This window comes from Limanda limanda, chromosome 1 (assembly GCF_963576545.1).
Source record: "Limanda limanda chromosome 1, fLimLim1.1, whole genome shotgun sequence".
In the NCBI taxonomy this organism is placed as follows: Eukaryota; Metazoa; Chordata; class Actinopteri; order Pleuronectiformes; family Pleuronectidae; genus Limanda; species Limanda limanda.
In genome coordinates, this window is record NC_083636.1 from 24,757,299 (window position 1) to 24,779,820 (window position 22,522).

Here is a 22,522-nt window from a genome sequence, read left to right on the forward strand (position 1 = left end):
CAGCTCAACTCAGGAAGAGTCCTATCTGTTCATACCTCCAAAGCCTGATCTCTACCATCCCCTGGCTCCTCCTCTTTCTTCCTCTTTTATTATCTCATTCTTCTTCACAGTTTGTGCTGCCTTTAAAAAGGGGTCTGACACACATCCCTGTTTTCATTTGTTTCATTTAAAAACAATTAAGTATAATTTAAAATGAAGAGAATTCAGTTCAAGAGGGAATCTACATCTAAATTCAAACCCCCTGGCTTGGTTCAATGTTTAAACATACTTGGATTTTAAATAATTCTACTCATAATTTATTGATTAAATGTATTATTCTGCATTAAACACCACATCCCTATTATTTGTACAAATATCACAACATGTAACGATGCATAGTGTGTCAACTAAAGTGTCTTTATAGTTCTGTTCTCAATATGATTAACTGTAGATAATCTTTAAAAAAATATGTAACCGCAGACTTCACTCATCATTAACTCGTATTAACCATCACTGGACATTTTAAAGTGGTAATGTACTTGACAATTTGAAAAAAAGAATACAGCTGTTTGTCGTTGAGAGTTAAGAGGAAATACAACTCGCATGTCTGTGAGCTGGAGGCGACAAGTTGAGCAAAAGGAAACAGCGAAGCTTACAAATATGTTAAAAATAGGTTCTAAGTAAAAAAGAAAATTAAGCAATGTTCAGTGATATTTTGCAATGCTATATATATATATATGCCTGCAGCACGTGAAAATGAAGTGATCAGACTTTCTGAAGACACTGAGCTTTGGTCATGGTTTAGTGTTTTTCTTTTTTCTCTGAACAGGAAGCTGCTGTTACACCCACACTTATATACAATTTACTTTCAACAAGCTGCTGTAAGTAAACTGTTCATGTTGTAGTAGGAGGGAAAGGGATTAGTCACACATGATAACATCCTTGGGACATATGTTTGCTGCAGCAGTCTGTAAAATCAATCAGCCGCCAGTAACAGTACGGATCAGAGCTGCACTTTGACTTGACGGCTGCAGATGAATTCATGTTTTGTTCTGCATGCTGCACAGGAGGAGCTGTAGTGCTACTGCTCTTTTCACAACTTTAAACCTCATCAGTTCAACTGTTTATTGAATTTTGTATGGGGGTCTCAGAGCCAACAACATTAACTCAAACTGAGATTGTGTATGACCACCACAAACACGTAGCCAGTGTAACATCAGACTATATTAATAAACTACACAGCAGTGTTACTCTGCTCTCCTCACTCACTACAAAGTGTCAGCTGCTCTCGGATATATCAAACTTCAGCTCTCTTCTCTTTGTTCAGTGCTTCAGCAAATGGGTTCATCTTAGCTGAATATTCACGTCCTTGCTAAAACTCAGGTGGGAAACTTGACTCCACTCCCAAGTCTTTATTGTATGAAGCTACATTAGCTCATCTTAAAACCTGGAAACAATATTGAGTGGCGTTGATCTCCTCATCCACCTTTTAGCAAGAAAGCTGATAAGCACATTTCTGGAAATCCGATCTCAAATTTCCTTTTATTGCATAACTGTTTTTTCAGATTAATCCAAATCTCTGATAGAATATTCAGCCAGTTACATGATCTAAACTAAATACTGAGCAACAAAGAAATGCACAAAGTAATGAACAGAGCCAGTTCATCACATAGCATTCACCTGGTTCAGTTCCCCCTTCATCTTTAAGGTCATTCGTGACTCCAATGTTTGCAAAATACATGTATGTTGTGTGGTCAGAGCTTTGTTTACAGGACAGATGTCCACTCCTCCACACACAAACACGAAACATGACCTAGGCCAGAGGGTCCCAACCTTTCAGCGATGAGAATAATGATGGAAGCAGTATTTGGATCCTTATCCTTACTGATCTCAAAGTAGCAATGTCACCCAGCAACAGTACTGCATGTTAATCATGTTGGAGGAGGAAAGTATTAACTTGTCCTGCGGACAGAAAAACCCCTTTCAGAGAATGATTTTATTGATAAGTTATCATTAATGCATTAGTATGTAAGGACAAGTTTAAGGTTGCAGCTTGTCAACGTTGTCAGTTATTTATGTAATTGATTAATCTACTGATTATTTCCAATTCCGATCCACATGAGCAGAAGAAACTTGAAGATGCTAACTTCTCAAACCTGAGGGGATCCCAGTTGGTCCGAGTTATGGGTGTCTGACTAATAGTGAGAAACACAAAATAATAAATGCTTTGTAATGAAGATAAGAACAAGCAGAAATACTTTTGAGCTCAAACAAGAGAATGTTTGTTGTCATCAAAGCAGTGATGTGATTAACACAATTATGTAATGCAGTCATTTTTTTCGTCAAGTTAATACTCCAATGATTCTCAAAACTTTAATTATAAAATGAATGTACAATCAGTGTCCACTTACTTATGTGCACATGCAAAACTTATGACAATACAAAAGCTCTGCCATAGATTCTACCTTTGGAGAATTTAGAGGGTAAAGTTTTTGTTGAAATGGTAGGAAATGTGTTAAGATGGTGTCGTACTGGACTGCATTACATAAACACCTTTTTCTTTGTAGATCATTTCATTGACATTAGAATATTGAATGTTTTCCTGTACTACGCCTTCCCAATCTAAGACCTCATCAATAAAAACAAGTTAGATAAAACCTGAACTTTGTAGGCATCACAAATGAGACCTTATGGCAGAACAGTTGTTTTGGATTGCATAATGGATAATGCAAATAAACTGTAAAATAACTAACAAGTACAATATATTTTTAGCTTTAAATATAGCAAAATATTCAAAGTACCTCAAAATATACTTAAATATAGCACTTGGGTAAATTCAATTACTGATGATAACTGACACACAAAATCTAATTGCAGCAGCAGGGTGGGTTATAACTGTGGTTGTTAGTACGGCATGTCCTGTGCAGTTTAATTGCCATAACTAGTATTTTGTTTGTTATTGAGATCCTCAAAATCCTAAAGCTCCTGAGGTAATTTGATGTGCTTTGTATTTAGCATAGCCACGCAACAGTCTTTCAGATAGTAACCTTGTCCCTGGCTCACTGATCTAGATGGTGAAAGGGAAATATACTGAACTTCCTGCTTCTCGTGACTGAGTGTGCACTGGCTCCTCTCCCTGGACTTTCCAGGACCAGGAAACTGCACTGGAAAATATAACAATGCGTAAAAGCAACAGTGTTTCTCCTCCATCTCTTCTATCCATCTTTATCAAGCTGGGTAGTTTTCAGGGTTCGTTTCAGAAAGTATTGACAAATTCTTTTCAAAAGGGAACACTTCAGGATTTTAATTAAGAACTGACATAAAAAGTTTAAAAGAAACAGCATCTTTACATTTGACAGAAAAATAAAGATGTCATAGACTTTGATAACAAGAACAATCACAGAGTCTAAGACTGGGAACAAACAAACATTATTTTGATCAAATTAATAAAATCTTTGACCAAAATAGATCTTTTCAGATTTGGAAACAGAAGATATTCATATCAATATGTTTGGAAACCACAAAGGTTGTTGTGGCTTGAATGAGAAATCCACTCACATCTTCCACTTTTCTACATTAAGTTAAGGAGGATAACTGTGCAGGTAAATATCACGATTTACTCGTCGAGTGTCTCACATCTTCATTTCTCCTCTTAGTGCTTTCTGAGGAGCCACAATGATGTAGACACAGGTTAGTAAATGGACAACCATGGACAACCCCTGGTTGGAGCTTGTATAACTGCCTACTTCCTCCTCCTGCCCCGGCCTCTCCTGCCTCTGCCAGGGGAGGGGCCTGCTCCGGCCGAGCCCAGTGCGCTGTCTTCCGGGCCGGCTCCGATGTTGATCTGTCCGTCCTGGAGCTCGCTGCGAGCCTCTGGAGTCAGGTGCTCAATCTTCTGCTGCGTATCCAGATAAAACATCACGTCTCTCAGCTGCTCCTGCAGCTCTGATATTTTCCCATCCTTATGATTTACTATAGAAAAACACAAGAAAACAAACCTTTACATTTATTTTGATAAAAAAAACTTAAATAACGTTAACATTTAGAAAAAAACAACTTACTATTAAACAAAAAATTTCACATGTGGATAAATAATGTTTTGTCCACTAGGGGCCAACAGTAAAAAGCTTTAGAAACCAAATTGATACATCTGCTTAAATACAACCCATCAGTTGCAGAGCAACATCATCATTCATTTGGAGTCATATTTATGTTCAACTTAACCTCTGAAGGAGCAGGTGGGGGCAAGTGGCTTCTTTATGTAAAAGTGATTCTATGAGGGTGAACTGAAACAGTACAGTGGCATCGCAGACGGATAAACATTGAGCTGAGACTATAAAGCAGATTCAGCAGACAGATTCCTCTACATTCAAAATCACTTCAGACGTCTGTGAAACTACATTCACAGTTTCCTTTAATATTATATAAATATCAGGTCATTATCAATATACAGCTGCTTTTATGAATAATAAGGAAACATCACCCATCACTGTCAAAATGTGTTTGACATACTTTCACACAGATGTGTGATATGCTATATATGTACAGCATAGAGATATGTACAACCCTCACTGCTGGCCTCAAGGTCCAACTCCACACATCGGTGTGAACGTTCTGCCTGTACAAGAGACTGAGTTCAACATTCACACATAAGTAAAGCTGTGGAAAAGGGAGGAAACCCATGCAAGTCATTCTCATAATCCTAAATGAAAAGATGTGAAACTGAAAATGTGAATAATCTATCCCACAAACGAGCTGATGCATGCAACAAAAACTAAAGGACACACTCCTGTTGATAGACAGCTTGAAGCATCCGGTGTAAACAGTGTCCTGGGATGCAGCTGAAGAACGAAGAGATAAATACTCCACTGTATGAGTCATGTACGACAGTCCAGCTGATCATCATGAGCAAAATAAACCTTACCACAGATATTTGTCAGCTGATAAGAAACCAAACTCACTACCACAGTAAACTAAGGTCAACATGATAAACGTGATACCTGAATGTCACCTGTTAGAGCTCAGCCCGGGGCTGCGAGCATAGCTACAGGTGTGTTCAACTGTAAAATGTCCCTCTCAGTACATATATACATATTATTCTGTCATGTTTCTACATACAAACTCAAAGAAAAATAAAAGGTACCTTAAAGTGTTTTTACGCTTTATTTAACAAATGTCAACCAGTGCATTTGTTCTCCAATTTTGTGGAATCACAAATATCAGTGTCAGCCTCAGAATCCAGGTATCAGATGGGCTCCAAACAAAGGTGGAAGGTGCTTGTGCCAAGAAAAGCCAACAGGGTTAACTGTATCAGTGTCTGAACTCAACTATTAGAACTGTTCAGTCTTTCTTAAGAATGGGACATTTCTGAGCTCCACATGTCTGTTGCTGCACAAAACCAGAAATCTCTCTCAGCTTTGGAGACTGAGTCTCTGAATCTTTACGGATGTGATAGAAACATCATTGATATATTGTCATCATTGTTGCAGAAGCCTGAAACACATCATCACTTGAATCAACTGACGACAGATCAGAAGATGTGTGTTCATTCTGAACTGCTTCACCTAAAGCTTGTTCTTACAGTGTGACACATTTCTGCCAAAGCTGGGATTACACTTTAGAAACCTTTTTACATCATAACAAGTGAGACATGTGGATCTTGCACATAAACAGAGTGCACATGCACTGAGGCACGTTTGTTTATACTGTCCTGATCCTCAGAGTGGGCTGATGTGGGAAAAATTCAGGTGTGACTAAGCAGACTGAATACTTCCATTGAAATCTATTAAACTGACATCTACGTTGCCCTCAGGCAAAGTGTTGATTAAAAGCCTTCCTTGACAGAAGTGTCTGTAAGATGCAGGAAACAGAGTCTGATCTCATTATCTTTTTATCTTCTAAAGAACCACCAAAAATGAATAAGGGAGTGTACAGAGGAGAGAAGTGGGGGAGTGAAACCAGTTGTGCAACCTTTTTATCCTTTAAGGGTTTTTCATTTCATCTCCATACCCCCTGTACCAGTGTTAATTTCGTTGACGATAAAGAAAAATATTCGTTAACGCCCCTTTTCCCATGACTAAGACGAGACGAAGACTTAACGAAAACGGATCTTTGAAAATAAAAACTATGACGAAATCTATTTTAATTTTCGTTGACGAGACGAGACGAAAATGTTGGTGGTTTTTAAAACATAATCGTATCAGGCCGTCATGAAGTACCCGGAGCGGCGAGTGTCTGAGAGTGTGTGTGTTCGTGTGTGTGCGCTCCCAGAAAGCGCTCCGGTCCCGCGGCTCCGCCCCCTGCCGCCACGCACTCACTCAGAGAGACACAGTGAGATGAGAGCTCGTTCACGTGAAGCAGGCCGGTCACTGACTCACCGGCTGCTTCTTAACTATGGAAACAGTGAAAACACAGAGTTCCTCTGGTCTCAGCTGCTCTGAGATCAGCGCCGCAGCTTCTGGATCAGAGCAGAAGCTGCAGTTGGTTTCTACCGAGCTTCAGTTTCTGTGTCCGCCTCCAGTCTGATCTGCTTTCACTTTTTGTTTTCACATTTCGCCAACTTAAATATATAGGCTGCAGCTATATGTTTTTATTTATTTCAATATAGGGTACTTCTTATTTCATACATTTCCCACAAATATGGGGATGACTCAAATAGCCCTACAGTTCTGCGTTTCATTTTTTTCCAAGTAGACCTACACTTGCCTGTGTATTTTCTTCTCCTCTTCATAAGCATTTGGTGTTTCCCTTTGTTGAAACAGGTAAAAATAGCAATAAAATGTCAACATTTTTCTTTATTGTTGTTCTATAATTTCATAAATGCAATAATCTACAGTTTAGTATAGTAAAACTTTATATAAAACTTTATTAGCTTTGTTATCAAATATGTTTTGGGGCTCCAGACAAATTTTATTTGGGGGAAGAGGGGGCAAAATGGCTCTTTTGATAGTAAAGGTTGCCGACCCCTGCTATAGACCTATAGGAGGGATATTTAATGGACAGTCTAAGTACTGAAAGCTAGACTAGTATGCAGCTGTTGTAGACACAACACAGGGGGTCCCTGGACCACAGAAGGAAAGATAATGAGTTTAATGTGGCTATTAAATGTGACTAAAACTAGACTAAAATGTTCTGAGTTTTCGTCGACTAAAACTAGACTAAAACTAAGAAGGATAAAAATGACTAAGTGTGACTAAAACTAATATGCATTTTCGTCTAAAGACTAAGACTAAATCAAAAATAGCTGCCAAAATGAACACTGCCCTGTACAACAGTACGGTATAAAACTTCCATCCTTCACGCAGCTCTTCCCTTTACCCAAGATGCTCCTACAGAATGTCACTGTTCTCAGCCACAGGCACATTTGTTTATGATTTGCAAATATGACTGTATTAATAAGCAAGCACTGTAAGTCCTCGATCAAAAGTACTCCATCCAGTTGAGGGCTTATATTCCCTTTCATTTGCCATATTGTAAATAACAAGCAGACATTTGGACCATTTGTGCATCTGCAGAGTTCCGTACCAGATCTGAACCGTTAAGTGCAATTATCTCCAAGGCAAATCCGACCCATCCAGAACTGTCACCATACAGTATGTTCTTGACATTATTGAAGCAAATTGAAGGGGTTATAGACTTTCACAATAAAACAAATCCTTGCTGTTGCTTAAGCTTTGTTTTAGCAGATTTAAATGTGAAACATATAATGTACAAAATAACTATACTTCTCACCTACTGCCTCCAGATTTTAGCTAATTTTACTCATACCAGTGGATATATATCAAAGGTTATCTCGCCAGTTACACAACTTCCTGCAGGTGAACCATTGCTGGACTCTGCAGGATACATTTCTGTTGGTCCTTTCCATGACAGTCGATATCGATAATCTTCACGATAAATTTCCCATTTATATAATTTAAAAAGGGAATTCTGATATTTCTCAACCTGGACACTAACTTTATAGATGTGGGTGTTTAAATGAAGGTACTAACATGAACGCTTAGAGTTGAGACATGTTTTGCGTGAACACGTCTGACCAGAAGGCAAACTCCATAGAAAGTCTGGACTAAATTGTGCAGATAATCCCCAGAGGTCTTGACTCAACATTTCTTTAGAAAGGGAGGGTGAGGGGAAGGGGATTCAGTAGAAAATATGCAGCTTAAGATGCCACTAAATCCTAAACACTGAACCTTTGATCAACTTAATGACAGTGCAATGTAAAACAGCTTTTAACTCTGTTCAAGTGATTTATGAAACGATGGAAAATTGTGAGGGGGGAAAAACTCAGCGTACAACAAGTGACAAGCTTCCAGCTGTCTAGTTTTAGATGCAATAAGATATTGATATTTAATGAAATTCAGTTGAAATCCGTTTCAAATCATGCAACAATGAAAACTTCACTGTCCAATGTGGTGGTCACTCAGAGGGTTGTTGTCTTTCCCATCGTGTTGCTGACTCTGGCCAGCTGCCAAACAATTTCTACAGACCCTACAATGTTTCTGTTGGCACATTCTTACAGCTTTAATTTAATTTGAACCAAATGTCTCTGATGGGAAGGTGAGTTCTGTTTTTTCGTCTTTTTTTGTCTGTGCTGATAAAAAAGGAAAAACAATGACCCCTCCATAATGACACTGTGTCCAGTGCACAGAGTATTGTGCAAGGGCTTGGCGACTGTGTTCAGATGAAGACTGAAAAATGTATTTAGAATATTTGGTGACTTTGCCATGAATTCAGAGTCTTGTCATGTGTGGTCTCCTCCCTACTCACCACTCTCTTTTCCTTTGCGCTCCTCCTCTGCCAGCTTGGACTGCAGCTGCATCTGATTGTCTCTCAGACAGTGGTTCATCTGCTGCTCCTCCTTCAGTTCATGGCTCAGCTTCACCACTCGACTGTTTAACTGAGTGTACCTTAACATGCAAATGACAGACCTGTGAGTTGTCACATTCTCTACAGAAACAAGACCTTCTCACTCTGGTGTAAACGCCCTGGTATTGTGCCTGTTGGCTCACTTGCACCACTTACTGGAACTGAGGGATCGCTGACAAACAGTTATGGTGAGTACTCCCTGTGGTTGAGGGCTAAGAGTGATATATTTGGATGAAATATAAATAAAAAGAATATAACAGGAAAACCTAGAACCTAAGAAGTCTAGAAACTGATAGAAACAAAGACACACAAACCAAAATGTAAAGCAATCAGAGGCAACACCTACTTTTTCTCCATGCCCTGCTTGTCCTTGGTTATTTCCCCCAACCGACGCTCCAAGTTATCACATCGCTCCAAGGTTTCCTTAAATTTAGACTTCATGTTGTTTATCTGAGGGGCAAACATAAACACAGGTGTTAGACGTGATGTGTGTGCACAGAATGACAAGAAAAGACAAATCTGATGGAAGAAATCAGCTAGTAAACATATTTGTGTGAACCTATGCAATGACTTGTATTGAGCATCAGTACCTCCTCGGCTGTCTCCTTCTCCAGATGAACGATCTTATTCTCCCAGTAAATCCTCTGAGACTCCAGTTGACTCGTCAGCAGGTGCGAGTACTGTACACACAGAACACTCATCAGAACAGGTCAGAGTTGATTTTGCAAAAAAACAAAAAAGGGGAAAAGCTAACCTCAAGTTGAAGTCCATCGATTTTCTCAGATTGACATATGTCTCCATCACAACCATACTGTACCATCTTTCCGTCAGTCTTACTGGCCACCAGCCGGTGCACGTAGTTATCTAAAACAACATGGATCAACATCAGCTCGTCAGTCAGCGTCATAAGAAAATCCATATAGTCTCAAAGTTGGTCCAGTGGATCCAGTTGATGAATCAATCAAATAATCTAATACACTGTTGATTGTTTTAGCCATTTACCAACATTTGCTGGTTAAAGCCATTTCTCTGTTTTAGATCATTGTTAATATTGCATATCTTTATGTTTTGGACTCTCAAATGGACAAGACATACAACGATAATCATAGCAACTATTTTTCACTATTTTCTAACATTTTGTAGACAAACCAAAACAAAGTTGAAATAGTACTCAGTATTAAAAATAAGGTTCCTTACGCTGCCTAATGAGGGGGTCTAAACCCTACAATGCATCCAAATTGGATTGAGTGCATGAAATTCAGTTCAGAAGTGGGGTTAACTATTTTGTAATATTTTATTAATACTTGTATATACACTTACTTTTTGTAACCCACCATGAACAACAATTCCTTCAAATGTCAATATGAAAATAAAAGCTTGAACATCTATGAGAACCTGCCCATTCCATCTGTTGATCAAAATTATTTGTTACGACCGAAACCTCTAAAGAACCATTTAATTTGTTTTGCCAGTGATCATCCTAATTGAATGCTAGTATTTCTCTGTGAATGCTGGATGTATTAAAAGGCAACTGTTTGCTTATATTTTAGTCATAACAACTGTTGATGGTTATAGTTAACAGCATATGTTGGTATCTTTCTGTCCTCTAGTGGCCAAAATTGGTTAAAACAGCTATTATACTATTTACCAGAGAAAAACCAGGAGAGATGAGCGCAAGCCCAAAGAGAAAAAACACCCACAGGTCGCAACATAAAATAACAATCACCATCATAAACAAGCAACAAACATACAATACATAAATATTCATCACCTCCTGCGTAGTCCCAGACACGGTGGTTGGTGAGCTGCATTGCGTACGTATGCTGCGTTTCCTCAAAGTGCTTGTGCGCATGCCGGCTGACGTAGCGACCACAACCGATGTGCCCACAGATCAAACAAATCCACAGGTTCTGTAAAAAAAAAAATAGCAAAGTGGGATGAAGAAAGGAAAAACTGAAAATCTAAGTGATTTATAAACTGCCAAGTTTAAGCGACTTTATAGTAGATACACCAAACAGACAGTATCAGTTACCTCCTGCACGCCGCACTCAAAGCATTTGTTCTCTTCGACTGGTTCTGGTGTTTGACAGTACCTACATACAGGACACCTGAAAACAGAGCACACATTCATCTATTGTCACACACATGTGCAGAGGGCCTTTGTGAAACAGACATGTGTTATGAAGAGGACAAAACAAGCAACACATGACACGAAGCCTGGAGAAATAACCAGTAGGCTGAGAGTAAGAGGAAACAACATGGGAGTATGGTTCCTTAATAACATGGTGGTTGCTGATTTCTGTATTTAAACTGAACAACAATAAAAGTCACTAGCATGTACATAGTGCCACTGATAGAGGTAATTATCAAAACTAGCACTGCAGATTTTTAGTCACATATCTTGATCAAATAATGTCAGAAATAAGCTCTTAACTAGTGTTGTCCACATATTTCTGCCAATAGAGATTCCAGAGAGCAACTATCAAGTACATCAGGTGACTGGGAGTGGCCTGAATAGCATGACAAAATGTAACACTATGTGCGAAACACAGGGCAAAGTATGTGTGAGTGTGTGTTTGTGTAACTCACGAGGCATCTTCCCACCGCTGGAGACACTGGCTGTGAAAGCTGTGATTGCAGAGAGTGGTGAGGATGCCGTTAACCGACTCGTCCATTCTCTCCAGGCACACAGTGCACTTTGGCACCTCGGTGAGCTCCATCACCGGCAGACTGGCTCCCTGAGGAGAGGGAGGGAGAGAGAGAGGGGGCGGCGAGAGGGAGAGGGAGAGAGAGGGGGCGAGAGAGGAGAGGATATGAGAGAATGTAAATCATATGCTGGGCGGAGTCAAATGTTTGAATGGTTTTCAGTCCGGAGCAAATTCAGATAAGAGAAACAGGAGGGAAATTGCTGGGTTTTATTAAATCCCCAACACTTGGAACAGTAAAGTGAAGAACTCTTAAGAACATGTTGGACTTGACCTCACGTAAATTAATTAAGTAAACAAAGACATTCACACACGTCTGCATTTCCTGGCTTCCTAGTTAATGACGTCATCATATGACAGCTCCTGAGCAAGTTCTGCAATGATGCTGATGACAGAAAGACCACTTATGTTCCTGTCTTACACCCGGAAGTTCTATTGCGTGTGTGTGTATGTTTTAATATAACCAAAGCCTTTGTGAGGTTTCTAGTATGACTACTGTATTTCATTGCACTCCTAGTTACTCAAATAAATACCAGTGCATTTTCTTATCATCACTCACACATGAATGGCCATGTAAAAAGGCAAAATTGAGAATATAGGATGAGATGTTGAATATCCCTTGTATGTTTGAGGGTCTTTTGAAAAATGTAGGTTACCAACTACCAGTAGATGTTAGCAGGTATTAGTGGCCACCAATGTTAGGGAAATAACTGTGCACTTTAGCGCCATCAAGTGGTTTGGCCTTGTAATCAATGATACAGGCCGAACTTGAGGGTACTCTGTGGCTAAAAGGTAAATCTGACTGGCTACTGGCTTGTATGGCAGCACTATGAAAGCCAAGGGAACCCCTCAGTAGATCAGGCATCATTACCTCTATGCCTTTTTATACTAAACACTCTTGTTCATTGTGACCCACACTGCCTATATGTCAAGTTTCAAGTGATTTTACTGTAGAAATTATGAGGAAAGTTGAGGTGAAAGTCAGCTGCTTTTTTGTTAGTGCACTGATTACTTGCTCCTAATACATTTTTAAAATATACCTCTTCATCCTGAACAAGAGTGAAGTGAGATTCCTAGTCACCTCTTAAAATCAAATAAAAAATGATATTTAATAAGGGCACGTTATTTATAAGTAAATGACTATCCCTTTAATTTTGTTAGTATACATATTATATTCTATTTCATTATACTTGTTAATATTTTAACAATGACTAATATAAGTGACATTAAACTTTCAATGTTTGTCTTCTGCTTTTTTTTCAACACCAAGTCAAGTACTGTAAAAACACAAGTAGAAGTTCTTGCATGACAAGGTTTCATAAATGACGAACCACATGACCACAGCGACACACAACTGTTCCACGACACAACCGCAGTCAGTGTGTCCTTTACAGGCTGCACCGTCTCGCTTTGAGAATTGTTAAAGCCCTACAAACAATAATACTAAAACACTAAAACATTATAAACTAGGGCTACGTTGTAGCACTAACGGGCCCGAGCACAAAGGCGTTTCAAGTCTGTTGCGGTCGGGGAAGAGACAGCGTTCAATGACCAAGCGCTCGTCTCCGCGTTGCATGTTTTTTTTTGCACTGCGGCTAGGATAAACGCTTCACTTCCTGTAGCCAGCAGGTGGCGCTGTGATTTTAAGTCATGGTGTCTATTAGGGCTGCTCGATTATGGAAAAAATCATAATCACGATTATTTTGGACAAAAACAACGACAAAAAACACGATTATTAAAACGATTATTAATATGTGCCCTTATTTTTTTAAATGACTAACCGGAAGTACCAGTCACTTCCGGTTCTGGTAAACACCGATTACGGACGGCTGCGTGTCTTATTCCTCCGTGAAACCATGCAGGATATCGGTGCCTGGTTATTCAAACCCTTAATGATGGCAACATTAACACTCTCCATAAAAACACTTTGTAACTGAGAACTTTGAAATTTCCTCTCAATATTAAATGTCCCCATCTGCCCCCCCCACTACCAGCACACAGAGAGAGACAGAGAGAGAAAGAGAGGGGTGGGGGGGGGGGGCTATGAGGACCATCATCATTTACCCCCGAACTCCGACATTGAACGGGTTCCATACAACAAAAAGGGGAGAATCGCGAGCTGACCCGCGCGGGTCCGGTGAGAAGAGCCGGGCGGCTGCGCGCTGTAGAATGGACGCTGCGCGGCCGCTACACTGTGTGGTGCTTCTCCTCGTCGGATTCGAAGAGTCGATCAGACGGGGGCTGCCCTCCCTCTGCCTTTTTTCACTCGCGCTGTTTTTTAAATACTGTCCCCACGCACACAACTCGCCTCCTTCACTTCACAGCTGCTTGAGAGTGAGTGCGGGTCAGCGGGGCCGCGCTGAATGCTCCGGGGGAGGGACTGAATTGCGCATGCGCGTCTCTTTCGAAAAAAAATGCCAAATAATCGTTTCAACTCGATTATAGTAGTTTGGAGATTGTTTGACCAAATAATCGTAATCACGATTATATTTCGATTAATTGAGCAGCCCTAGTGTCTATACAGATGTCTTCAGGTCATGACTCGTCTTACATGCCTAGTTTGGACTTGATTGAACCAAATATGCCGGAGATACAGTAGCTCGTGTTTCGATGGCGTGTAATCAAACTTTGACGCCAGGCCTAGGTCACATGGTATGACGAAACGTTAAAATTCCAATAACTTTAGATCTCCATCTTGCTGTGAAGACACTCGTCTAAATTTGATGAAAGCTCTACGACAAGTACACCAAAGTAAAAATATGGAATATGGCCAAAATGGCCACTAAATCCAAAATGGCGGATCTCTATTTATGTAGAGATCTGGCGCTATATTAAAAAATAAAATAAATAATTAACTTGACCTTCCAGGGGGGGCGGGAGGTCCCGTTGGGGGGGTGCAGCGCCCCCCTAATAGAATGGTAGGGGAAACACTGAATATGGCCAAAATGGGCACTAAATCCAAAATGGCGGGCTTCCTGTTGCTTTTTTCATAATGCACTGAGAGGCTTTTTTGTGCGTCTGGTCATGATACACAACCGTCTTTTTTTTAGTGAGGATCGGTGAATGCTAAATGAGGGGCTTATCCATAGGTGGCGCTGTTGAGCTATTTTGCCACGCCCATTTCAAATTACTCCAGAATACGTAAATTTTCACACATTTCTACCTTACTGCAAAGTTTAAAACATTTTTGAGCATGGGAAAGCCCTCAAAAAGCCCATTCACTACGCTCAGAATAATCCTTTCAATTTCAATAGGGCCTCCCACCGGAGGTGCTCGGGCCCTAATTATACTTGCATATCTACATCAAGCACACAACATAAACATCCTGCATTTGTTGATTGTCGGGTTCCCTTTGGTTCGTCCTTCATTGGTTGTTCATTAATAAATGTAACTGATCAAAGGACAAATTATTGTTTTTAACAGATACACAGGGGAAACCTGTACGTCCTTCCATACATGAGCTTAGAATATGTCCTTAAGGCGATTAGTGATTTACCTCTTCAGACTTTATAACTTCTGCCCGCTCCACATAGACCAGTTGGCACACTGCTTCCTCTATGGAGTTGAACTGGCGGCCGTTACACGCTGTGAAAAAACTGTCTGCAGCTGCCTAAACAAACAGTGAAGAAAAAAAAGCAGCTTTAGGAGAGAATGGTGCAGAGATACATCATCTTATTACTACTGGGCAATAGAAGCATAGACTTCTTCTAATCTAACAACTTGATTGTCTTTTGTTTTAATTTTTCTGAGGAAATGTGTCATGTTGAATTGACTGAGAAGTCCTGGATGCCTGAACTTATCTCCAGAACACAACTAGAACCAATGCACTGCAGATATGACTGATACTCTGAGCCTGAAAACCCAGATCAGAACATCAAATCAAAGACCTTCTATTCACTGATATGCATTCAAATCAGCTAGATACTTGAAACAAAAACTAAATTCCTGCTTTGGTTTATGTGCAACAATTATGCCACTCTCTACTAATATCAGTATAAATTCTAGTACCTGCAATCTTTCAATATCTGGTTAGAATTCATTGTGATGCTGAATATGTAGTTAGTAAGAAAAAGGCAAACTCTTCTACTGGCATTGGGAAAGGAGTCAATACCAGTTGATTTTACTCTGCGTGTACATGCTAATTTTGGTTTAAAAAAGGTTTCACAGTTGCAACTCTTAGTCAATAGGCCAAAAGGGTAAACGTACTACAAATGACCTCTACAGTGATGGAATATTTACATCCCACGAGATCACATTGAATTAGTTTCCTCTAAATCTGACATTTTGTTCAAAAGGAAATTCCCTGATTTTATTCATCTCACGTAGACGACTCCCAAAGGTGATTTATCTCCATCAATCACAACTCAATCGACCTAGGCCATCTACACACAACTGTAGGAAGTGGACTTGAGCCCAAATCTTTGTGCCTCATGCTGAGAAGAGACGATACTCCCACTTCTTTCTCTCGAAATGTTCTGGTTAAAGTCTTTGCTGAGTGAGGTTGCATTGTGTGTGCGGGTTGGAGTTGTAAGTTTGTTTCCTGTCCATTTTTTAAAAGAAACTTTTTTTTAGACTAATCACCCGGTACTGCTGAGTAATGCTGAGATTTTTACCTGTGTACAAAACCTTATCAGAACCATGTACTGGTTTGGAGTGGAGTCCCGTATGATCTTCATATGCTCCATTACATCATTATATGGGGCCATAAGCTTCATGAGGTCATGGCTGGTCATGGTTGCTGGGACAGTCAGGATGCACACCATGGCACTACGTCTTACATCTTCAGTCAGTGAAGTCATTTTGCTGCAACAAGACCAAAATAATATACATTCCAGCTCAAAACCGCACATAACTTCAGAAGAAATGAATACAAAGCTCAGCTGGGACTCACTTGGTCTTGTAGAGGTGCATAATACCATAGACAATCTCCACAGAGGGGTTTCCACTGAAGAAAGAGATCTGGTCAGGCAGCTGCTTGGAGGGCGAGTCTGAAGCAGTGACTGCCATTGCACTGCTGTTCTGTAAACCCTCTGGGTCCTCAGTGTTTGCTGCCTGACGTTCACTGCTCTGCTCGGCTGAAGCACCAGGGTCTTCACCTCCTCCTTTATCTACAGGGGGAATTGGTTGGTAATATATTGAGTTTTTGTAGAAATGGAAATACCAAATGCATCATGTTAATTTCACAATACTTTCTGACTTCTCTACCTTGAATGTGGCTCTTGGCTCAAAATCTATTGATTCTGACAGAATAAATGTCAATGTTGTAAATGTTGTCCCCAGTACAGTACTGTCCAAAAGTGTTAAGAAGTTTAGATGTTTACATTCCTCTCCATCACATTTTTCCAACAGGGGGGAATTTGATCCATCCCCAAAACATTCTGTAGAATAAAGAAGGACCTAAAGAAACAACCAGTGTCAGAAAGAAGTGTCAGACTAGAAGAAGCAGGAGTCCTGCAGCAGATGCTCTGGAGCTCACAGAGCCCTGACCTCTACGTCACTGATTGAATCACATGAAGAGACAGAAGACAAGCTAATATAAAGGGAACGCCACTAATCTGACCTAAACCATCCTGGCCATCCAATCTCTGCAGCATAACAACAAAATCAGCATCCTCTTAAAGGTTCCAAGAAACATGGGTGTTTGATAACTAGCTTTCTTTCTCTTACCATGTTTCATCTGTCCAGCCGATTTGACAACTCGCCAGGCCATACGTGACTCACCTCACTCAGCTCTCCATACATGGTTATCTATCACCTCAGTTCTATGACAATCCTGTAGTTTATAGCAATGACTCATTATTATAACCTAAACAAACAAACATGCAGCAAAATTGCTACTTAATCATATTCCATATAAGGATTTCTATACAATAACATGAGTTGTTATGATTTAAAATAAACTGAGCCCTATTCCTGTTAACTCTTCGATGTTCCTATCTGGAGTCAGATCATAGGGACAACTGGTTAAAAGGGAAAGATGTTCAGCTGTACCTGGGGATCCTACCACGTTCCAAAGTCAGATTTTGTCTCTACAAAGGTTTCTGGGACTTTCCCAGAGTCTTGTTCCAGTTGGACAGGACTGGAAAACCACCAAAAGATGTCATCAAACACTGGAACCACCTTATTTGATTCCTTTGGAAGCAAGGAGGGGATTCAGTCCTTGCTTCCTCTGGATGTCCGAGCTCCTTAAAAGTATTCCTGTGCAGTGGCGTTTCTACATAAGGGGCAGGTGCAGGGCACTGCCCCACCAGATGGCGCTGGTGTGCAGAAAGCTAAATACTGCATATCTGAACTTTGTGGCAAAAATATTTTTTATTTTATATGCAAATAGCGTGAATGTGTGTGTGAATAAACGAGACTCATAAGCATTATAGTCTTGTTTTGGAGTCATTTGATTTGTGTGTGTTTCTGTCTGTGTGTTTGCTTTGTGAAACGCTTCCCTCTTGCCGTACGTCTCTGCACTGGGCTTTGTGAAACGCGTTTCGCTTGCCGTACTTCTCTGCTGTGGGCACAACGGGCAAGCGGCAGACCAGTGCCATGGGAGCACCAATCAGCGTGAAGCACACAGGCCACTGTTAACATTAGAAAGTAGTGATTATGCAGATGGGCCCTACGACGGCTCCCAGCAAGCTACTCGACTCCAGCGTCAGCGTCACCCGAGAACTGGCTGACGCTCCGGTTCGACGTCACCTGAGCTAACAGGCTACCTCCGTCAGTGAACACCATCCGGGTCTGTGGAGAGGTTCACTCACATCGGATGAATAATACGTTTTGAAGTTCTGCTTGTTCTCCTGGCAGAGAGGCTAAAGACGTGTGAGCTCCCGTGTCTGAGGTGAGGTTTGTCAAGTTTAGTATTTGTATTTATCTGTAAATGTAGTGATTCGGTACCTGCTGTACCTGGGTGTTAGCTTAGCTCGGCTAGCCCGCAGACATGCCTACAGCAGTAATAGTGATGCTAACGGGACCATAGCCTACGGAGTTATTGAGAAGCTATGAAATACTAATAATGTGGAAGAACTCCACACACTACATGCATTGTCTTGGTAGTGCACAGTTTAATCCAAAACCATATTCAAAATCAGTAGTTGAATATCCACAGAAAATAAAGATATAAACTTTGTGTAACACTTTCTCTACAATAATTCCATATTTTATGTTTCCTATCATTTTATTAGGGATGGGCGAGCCTGAAGGACACAGCTGTGCTGACTGTTTTCTGTCTCTTATGGCAAAGAAGAAAAAGAAAACACTGGGTTCTTATCTAAAGTGTATCAAATCAAGAAGCAAAAGATAAACATTGTTCTAATAAGTGTTCATTTGAATATGTAATATATAATGAAAATAGAAATAAACTCTTTTATCCATGACACTTAGCAATGACTGCCAACTCTAAACAGTTGCAGGCCTTCTTTAGTTGGGGAGGAAAACACAGTGTTGTGCAGATGAAGCTGGTGCATGTCACCTCATGTTGATAATAATAAATTATGAAAGTTATTTGAGCTATGTGTCTGTCTAATCTTTTTACTTTGTTGCAATCATTTTACTTTAATGCTGTATTATAGGCAACATCTTTGTGTCAGGCTGAGCGCTAAAGCATGTGAAATGTACTTGAAATAGGATTTCTGCTCCCTGCTGGCACTCAAAATGCAGCCCATGGTATATCTCACTGGTCTATATAGGCCTACTGCTTATAATAATCAGCTACCTCTATTTTTGTGACGGTGACATGACGTCATACAAAATTGCCCCACCAGAAATTTCAGGCTAAAATCGCCACTGTTCCTGTGTACGTTGTACTTCTTGTGTAACATAATGTTGCTCTGGTTGTTGTATGTCTTACCTGGGCTGGGTTCAAAGGTTTCTATCACCATGTCCCCCATGGCTCGGCTGCCGATGTGTTGGTGCAGAACAGCGGATCTCTCCAGCTCAGTCTTTCCACTCAGAGCTTGTTTGGCTGAAGCCAGAGCTCTGTCCTGCAGCTCCTCCTCAGACATGTCGTCATCTGCAGAGCAAGACAGAAACGTGAGACAGGTCAGTCGTTTCTCTGAGCTCCGACACACGGGACAACAGTGACGCAGCACCGGAGTCACACATTGTTTACGTCACTGTTTTATTGCAGCGCCAGTTATGTCAGTTAGATACTGGATTGGCTATCACTGCTGCTAGCTACCGGACTGACGTCACAATAAAGTGTCAGTTACTTTTAAGTGACTCACCAGCTGAGTACTGGAAACCCAGGGGAGAAGGAGACTGGTCGGCTAGTTCCAGGCGGATAACAACCAGCGACACACTCATGTGTCACGACAGAAACAGCCACCTCAACAGAGAACAAAACAACCCGGTGACAGACAGCTAAGCTAGCCTGCTAAGTGTCCGGCTAACACGCTAACTTCACTTGCGTCTGCGTTTAACCAGCCGAGGCACGTTGACTGCAGTTAAAACGGGGCGGTCGTCATTCAGCGCGGTCTTCGCAGACCGAGAACACAAAATAAACGAGTGCTTTGTAGCTAAAACTGAGTCTCTCAAGTCATCCTGCTCCCAGCTGTTTCGAGCACGTCACTCTTCTTCGCGCACATATCAAAGGAGCAGTGGTTAACCCCAAGTGTGTAGCTGCCCCCTACAGGCACTGAGCCGGTACTGCAGCGGTCACAAGAGTATGAATCAGGGTTATTTAAAACACACAAACAAACAAATGAGTAAATAAAAACTACGCCTATTAGTGTTCACTAAATTCTTTTGACAAGCCCAATTTCTGTCAGCTAAAGGAATCCATCCATCCAGAAGCCGGACCTCCATCGTTCCAGACGTATGCATGCACGTACATACAGATATATCTTTTTTCAGTATGAAAATTTATGAGGTTAAATCAGCTGTATGCCTACATAATAAACATTGATCTAAAACAGCTTTATGCCTACACACATGCACATACAGAAAATATATATATATATTTTTGGGGGGGATTATTAAAGTAAACATAAACTTAAAGAGCTTTTGTTTGACCTTTATTTGGGCATATCCATGTAGATCTGAGTGGAAATATAAAAGCTCCAGTGTGTAAGATTTATGTGAAAGCGATGTATTGGCAGAAACTCAATAAAAAAATAATGTTAGTGATTTTTTCTTGAGTGTTTTTCATCTATATTGTACAGAGTCTTGTTTTATTTACCAAGAGAGGGCCCTTTATATTTAATACTTAATATTTACACAGGGACCGGGTCCTCTCTACAGGGGCCGCCATATTTTTCACAGTAGCCCAGACTGGACAAACACCTTTTGAGTTTTTATGACAACTGAGGGTTTCCACAGGTTTTCTATAATGTTTGGAAGGGGAGGATGAGGTGAGGGGTATTCAGCGGCAATAGGCAACTTCACCATTAGAAGTCACTATATTTTATACACTGAACCTATTAAAGCTGTTCACTGTTACGCCATCAGTGTATTTATGTCTACATAGAGTGGTGAAATAATTGTTTAGCCTAGATGAAGCAGATATGAATACTAGATGTTCAGCTATAGAGGTCGAAGGTGTAAAACGACGGGGGTCAGGGGCTCTCCGGCTGTGCAGGTCAATAATAGTACCTGATAAATATTTTTTTTGTTTAGTAGTGCAGTTAAGTACTTTATTTATTCTGAGAGAAAGCAATAATTTACGAAAGAAAGAGTTAGACGTGACACAACATAAAACAAGCTCACATTTACGTCTTTTTTATTTAAAAAAAGCTTTCCAGTGTTTCTGTTTTCCATTTTCTAACAAAAGAGGGTGGTGAGGTGACACTCCAGATTGTCAACCATTACTCTGAACCTCGACAACACATGTAGTCAGGTCACAAACATCTTCTCCATTCAGACAGATGAGGTCAGCTCTTCAAAAAAAAAAGGCATTTATTAGCAGATGTGTATGTGATTGTATGCATATACAAGATTTAACAGGAAGGGGAGGATTTAGTCACATTTTCACATTGCTCTGCCAGTCTCAATAAAATGGTGTAAAAGCAAACTGCACACTACCTGCAGAGTGAGCAGTCATCCGTCAGTGCTCCTTGGTAATGTCTGAACTATATCATGATCGTTTTGTCCCCCTCTGGGTTATCTCTGACTGGTTATTAGAACAGGAGAAGATGCTTAGGGTGATGATGCTGTTTTAGTTCACGAGTCTTGTTGGGGGAGGAGTTGGTGGGCATGACAAAAACATGAACGCAGGACAAATATCAAAGTCTTCTACTGCAGCTGCTTTTAAAAACCCATCTATGTCTTTGCACGCTGTACTTTGAAAAGGCTGCCTTGACTTTTATTTACAATTAGGTCCAATGTTGGAAACACACCTCTGGGTTTGAGCCATTGATAGGAAGGAAAGAGCCAAGAATAACTGACTGTGCAATCAGACCTGGGTCAAAGTATAGAAAATCCTTACAATGATCCGGTCTAGACTGAACTAGAATATATACTCAGGACAGAATACACTATCTAGATCTGTCAAATCTTATGAATTTTATGTTCTGTCACTACACACGGTTATTCATGAATGAGTTGTCAGGATCGTCAATAGTCATTGCATACTGATGCAGGGGTTAAGCTGCTAGAAGGACTCTGCATGTCTGCAGCATGATGGGAGTGGAAAAAATAGAGTTTGTGGTGAACATTCATATTTAGACAATCACACACTCTTAAATATTGATAATCAGTCCAGTCTTAAAGGATTGTGATGATTTTGGCCATGCCGGATTTTTCATTTTTGTGCTGGAACAACCCAATTCCACCTAAACCTGTTTTACAAGCACCACTTGAACTGAAGAGACACTAAACAAAACCACAGCAGCAGACTATTCTTATTAGAAAAAAATTCCTGCTGGTTATTGAACTCAACATTGCTCATTATAATACTGCAACTACAGAGGTGGTTCCACTTTCAGCAACAAAGCGAGACACACGATAGATGCACACAAAAAAAACACAAATGTGACAATAATTCT

General features: G+C 40.4%; 1 protein-coding gene across 1 annotated transcript; it reads right to left on the reverse strand.

Annotated features, from left to right (window-relative positions):
- Window positions 1–3,253: 3,253 nt before the first annotated feature.
- brap (BRCA1 associated protein) lies at window positions 3,254–20,108 on the reverse strand. Its single transcript, XM_061069598.1, has 13 exons — window positions 19,766–20,108; window positions 19,390–19,551; window positions 16,441–16,657; window positions 16,163–16,352; window positions 15,046–15,159; window positions 11,434–11,582; window positions 10,877–10,952; window positions 10,616–10,754; window positions 9,599–9,708; window positions 9,435–9,524; window positions 9,191–9,294; window positions 8,746–8,885; window positions 3,254–3,951 (listed from the first exon to the last, which is right to left on the reverse strand). The coding sequence occupies exons 1-13, from the start codon at window positions 19,842–19,844 to the stop codon at window positions 3,722–3,724; spliced, it is 1,800 nt and encodes a 599-aa protein (XP_060925581.1). The 5' UTR covers window positions 19,845–20,108; the 3' UTR covers window positions 3,254–3,721.
- Window positions 20,109–22,522: the final 2,414 nt, after the last annotated feature.

Excerpts from the sequence above, each read along its gene's own strand:
- brap (XM_061069598.1), bottom strand. The coding sequence starts at position 19,844 with ATGAGTGTGTCGCTGGTTGTTATCCGCCTGGAACTAGCCGACCAGTCT. Across the intron at positions 10,953-11,433 it reads CAGCGGTGGGAAGATGCCTC|GTGTCCTGTATGTAGGTACT; the intron begins GTGAGTTACACA and ends CTCTGTTTTCAG. Across the intron at positions 9,525-9,598 it reads TCGATGGACTTCAACTTGAG|TACTCGCACCTGCTGACGAG; the intron begins GTTAGCTTTTCC and ends CTGTGTGTACAG.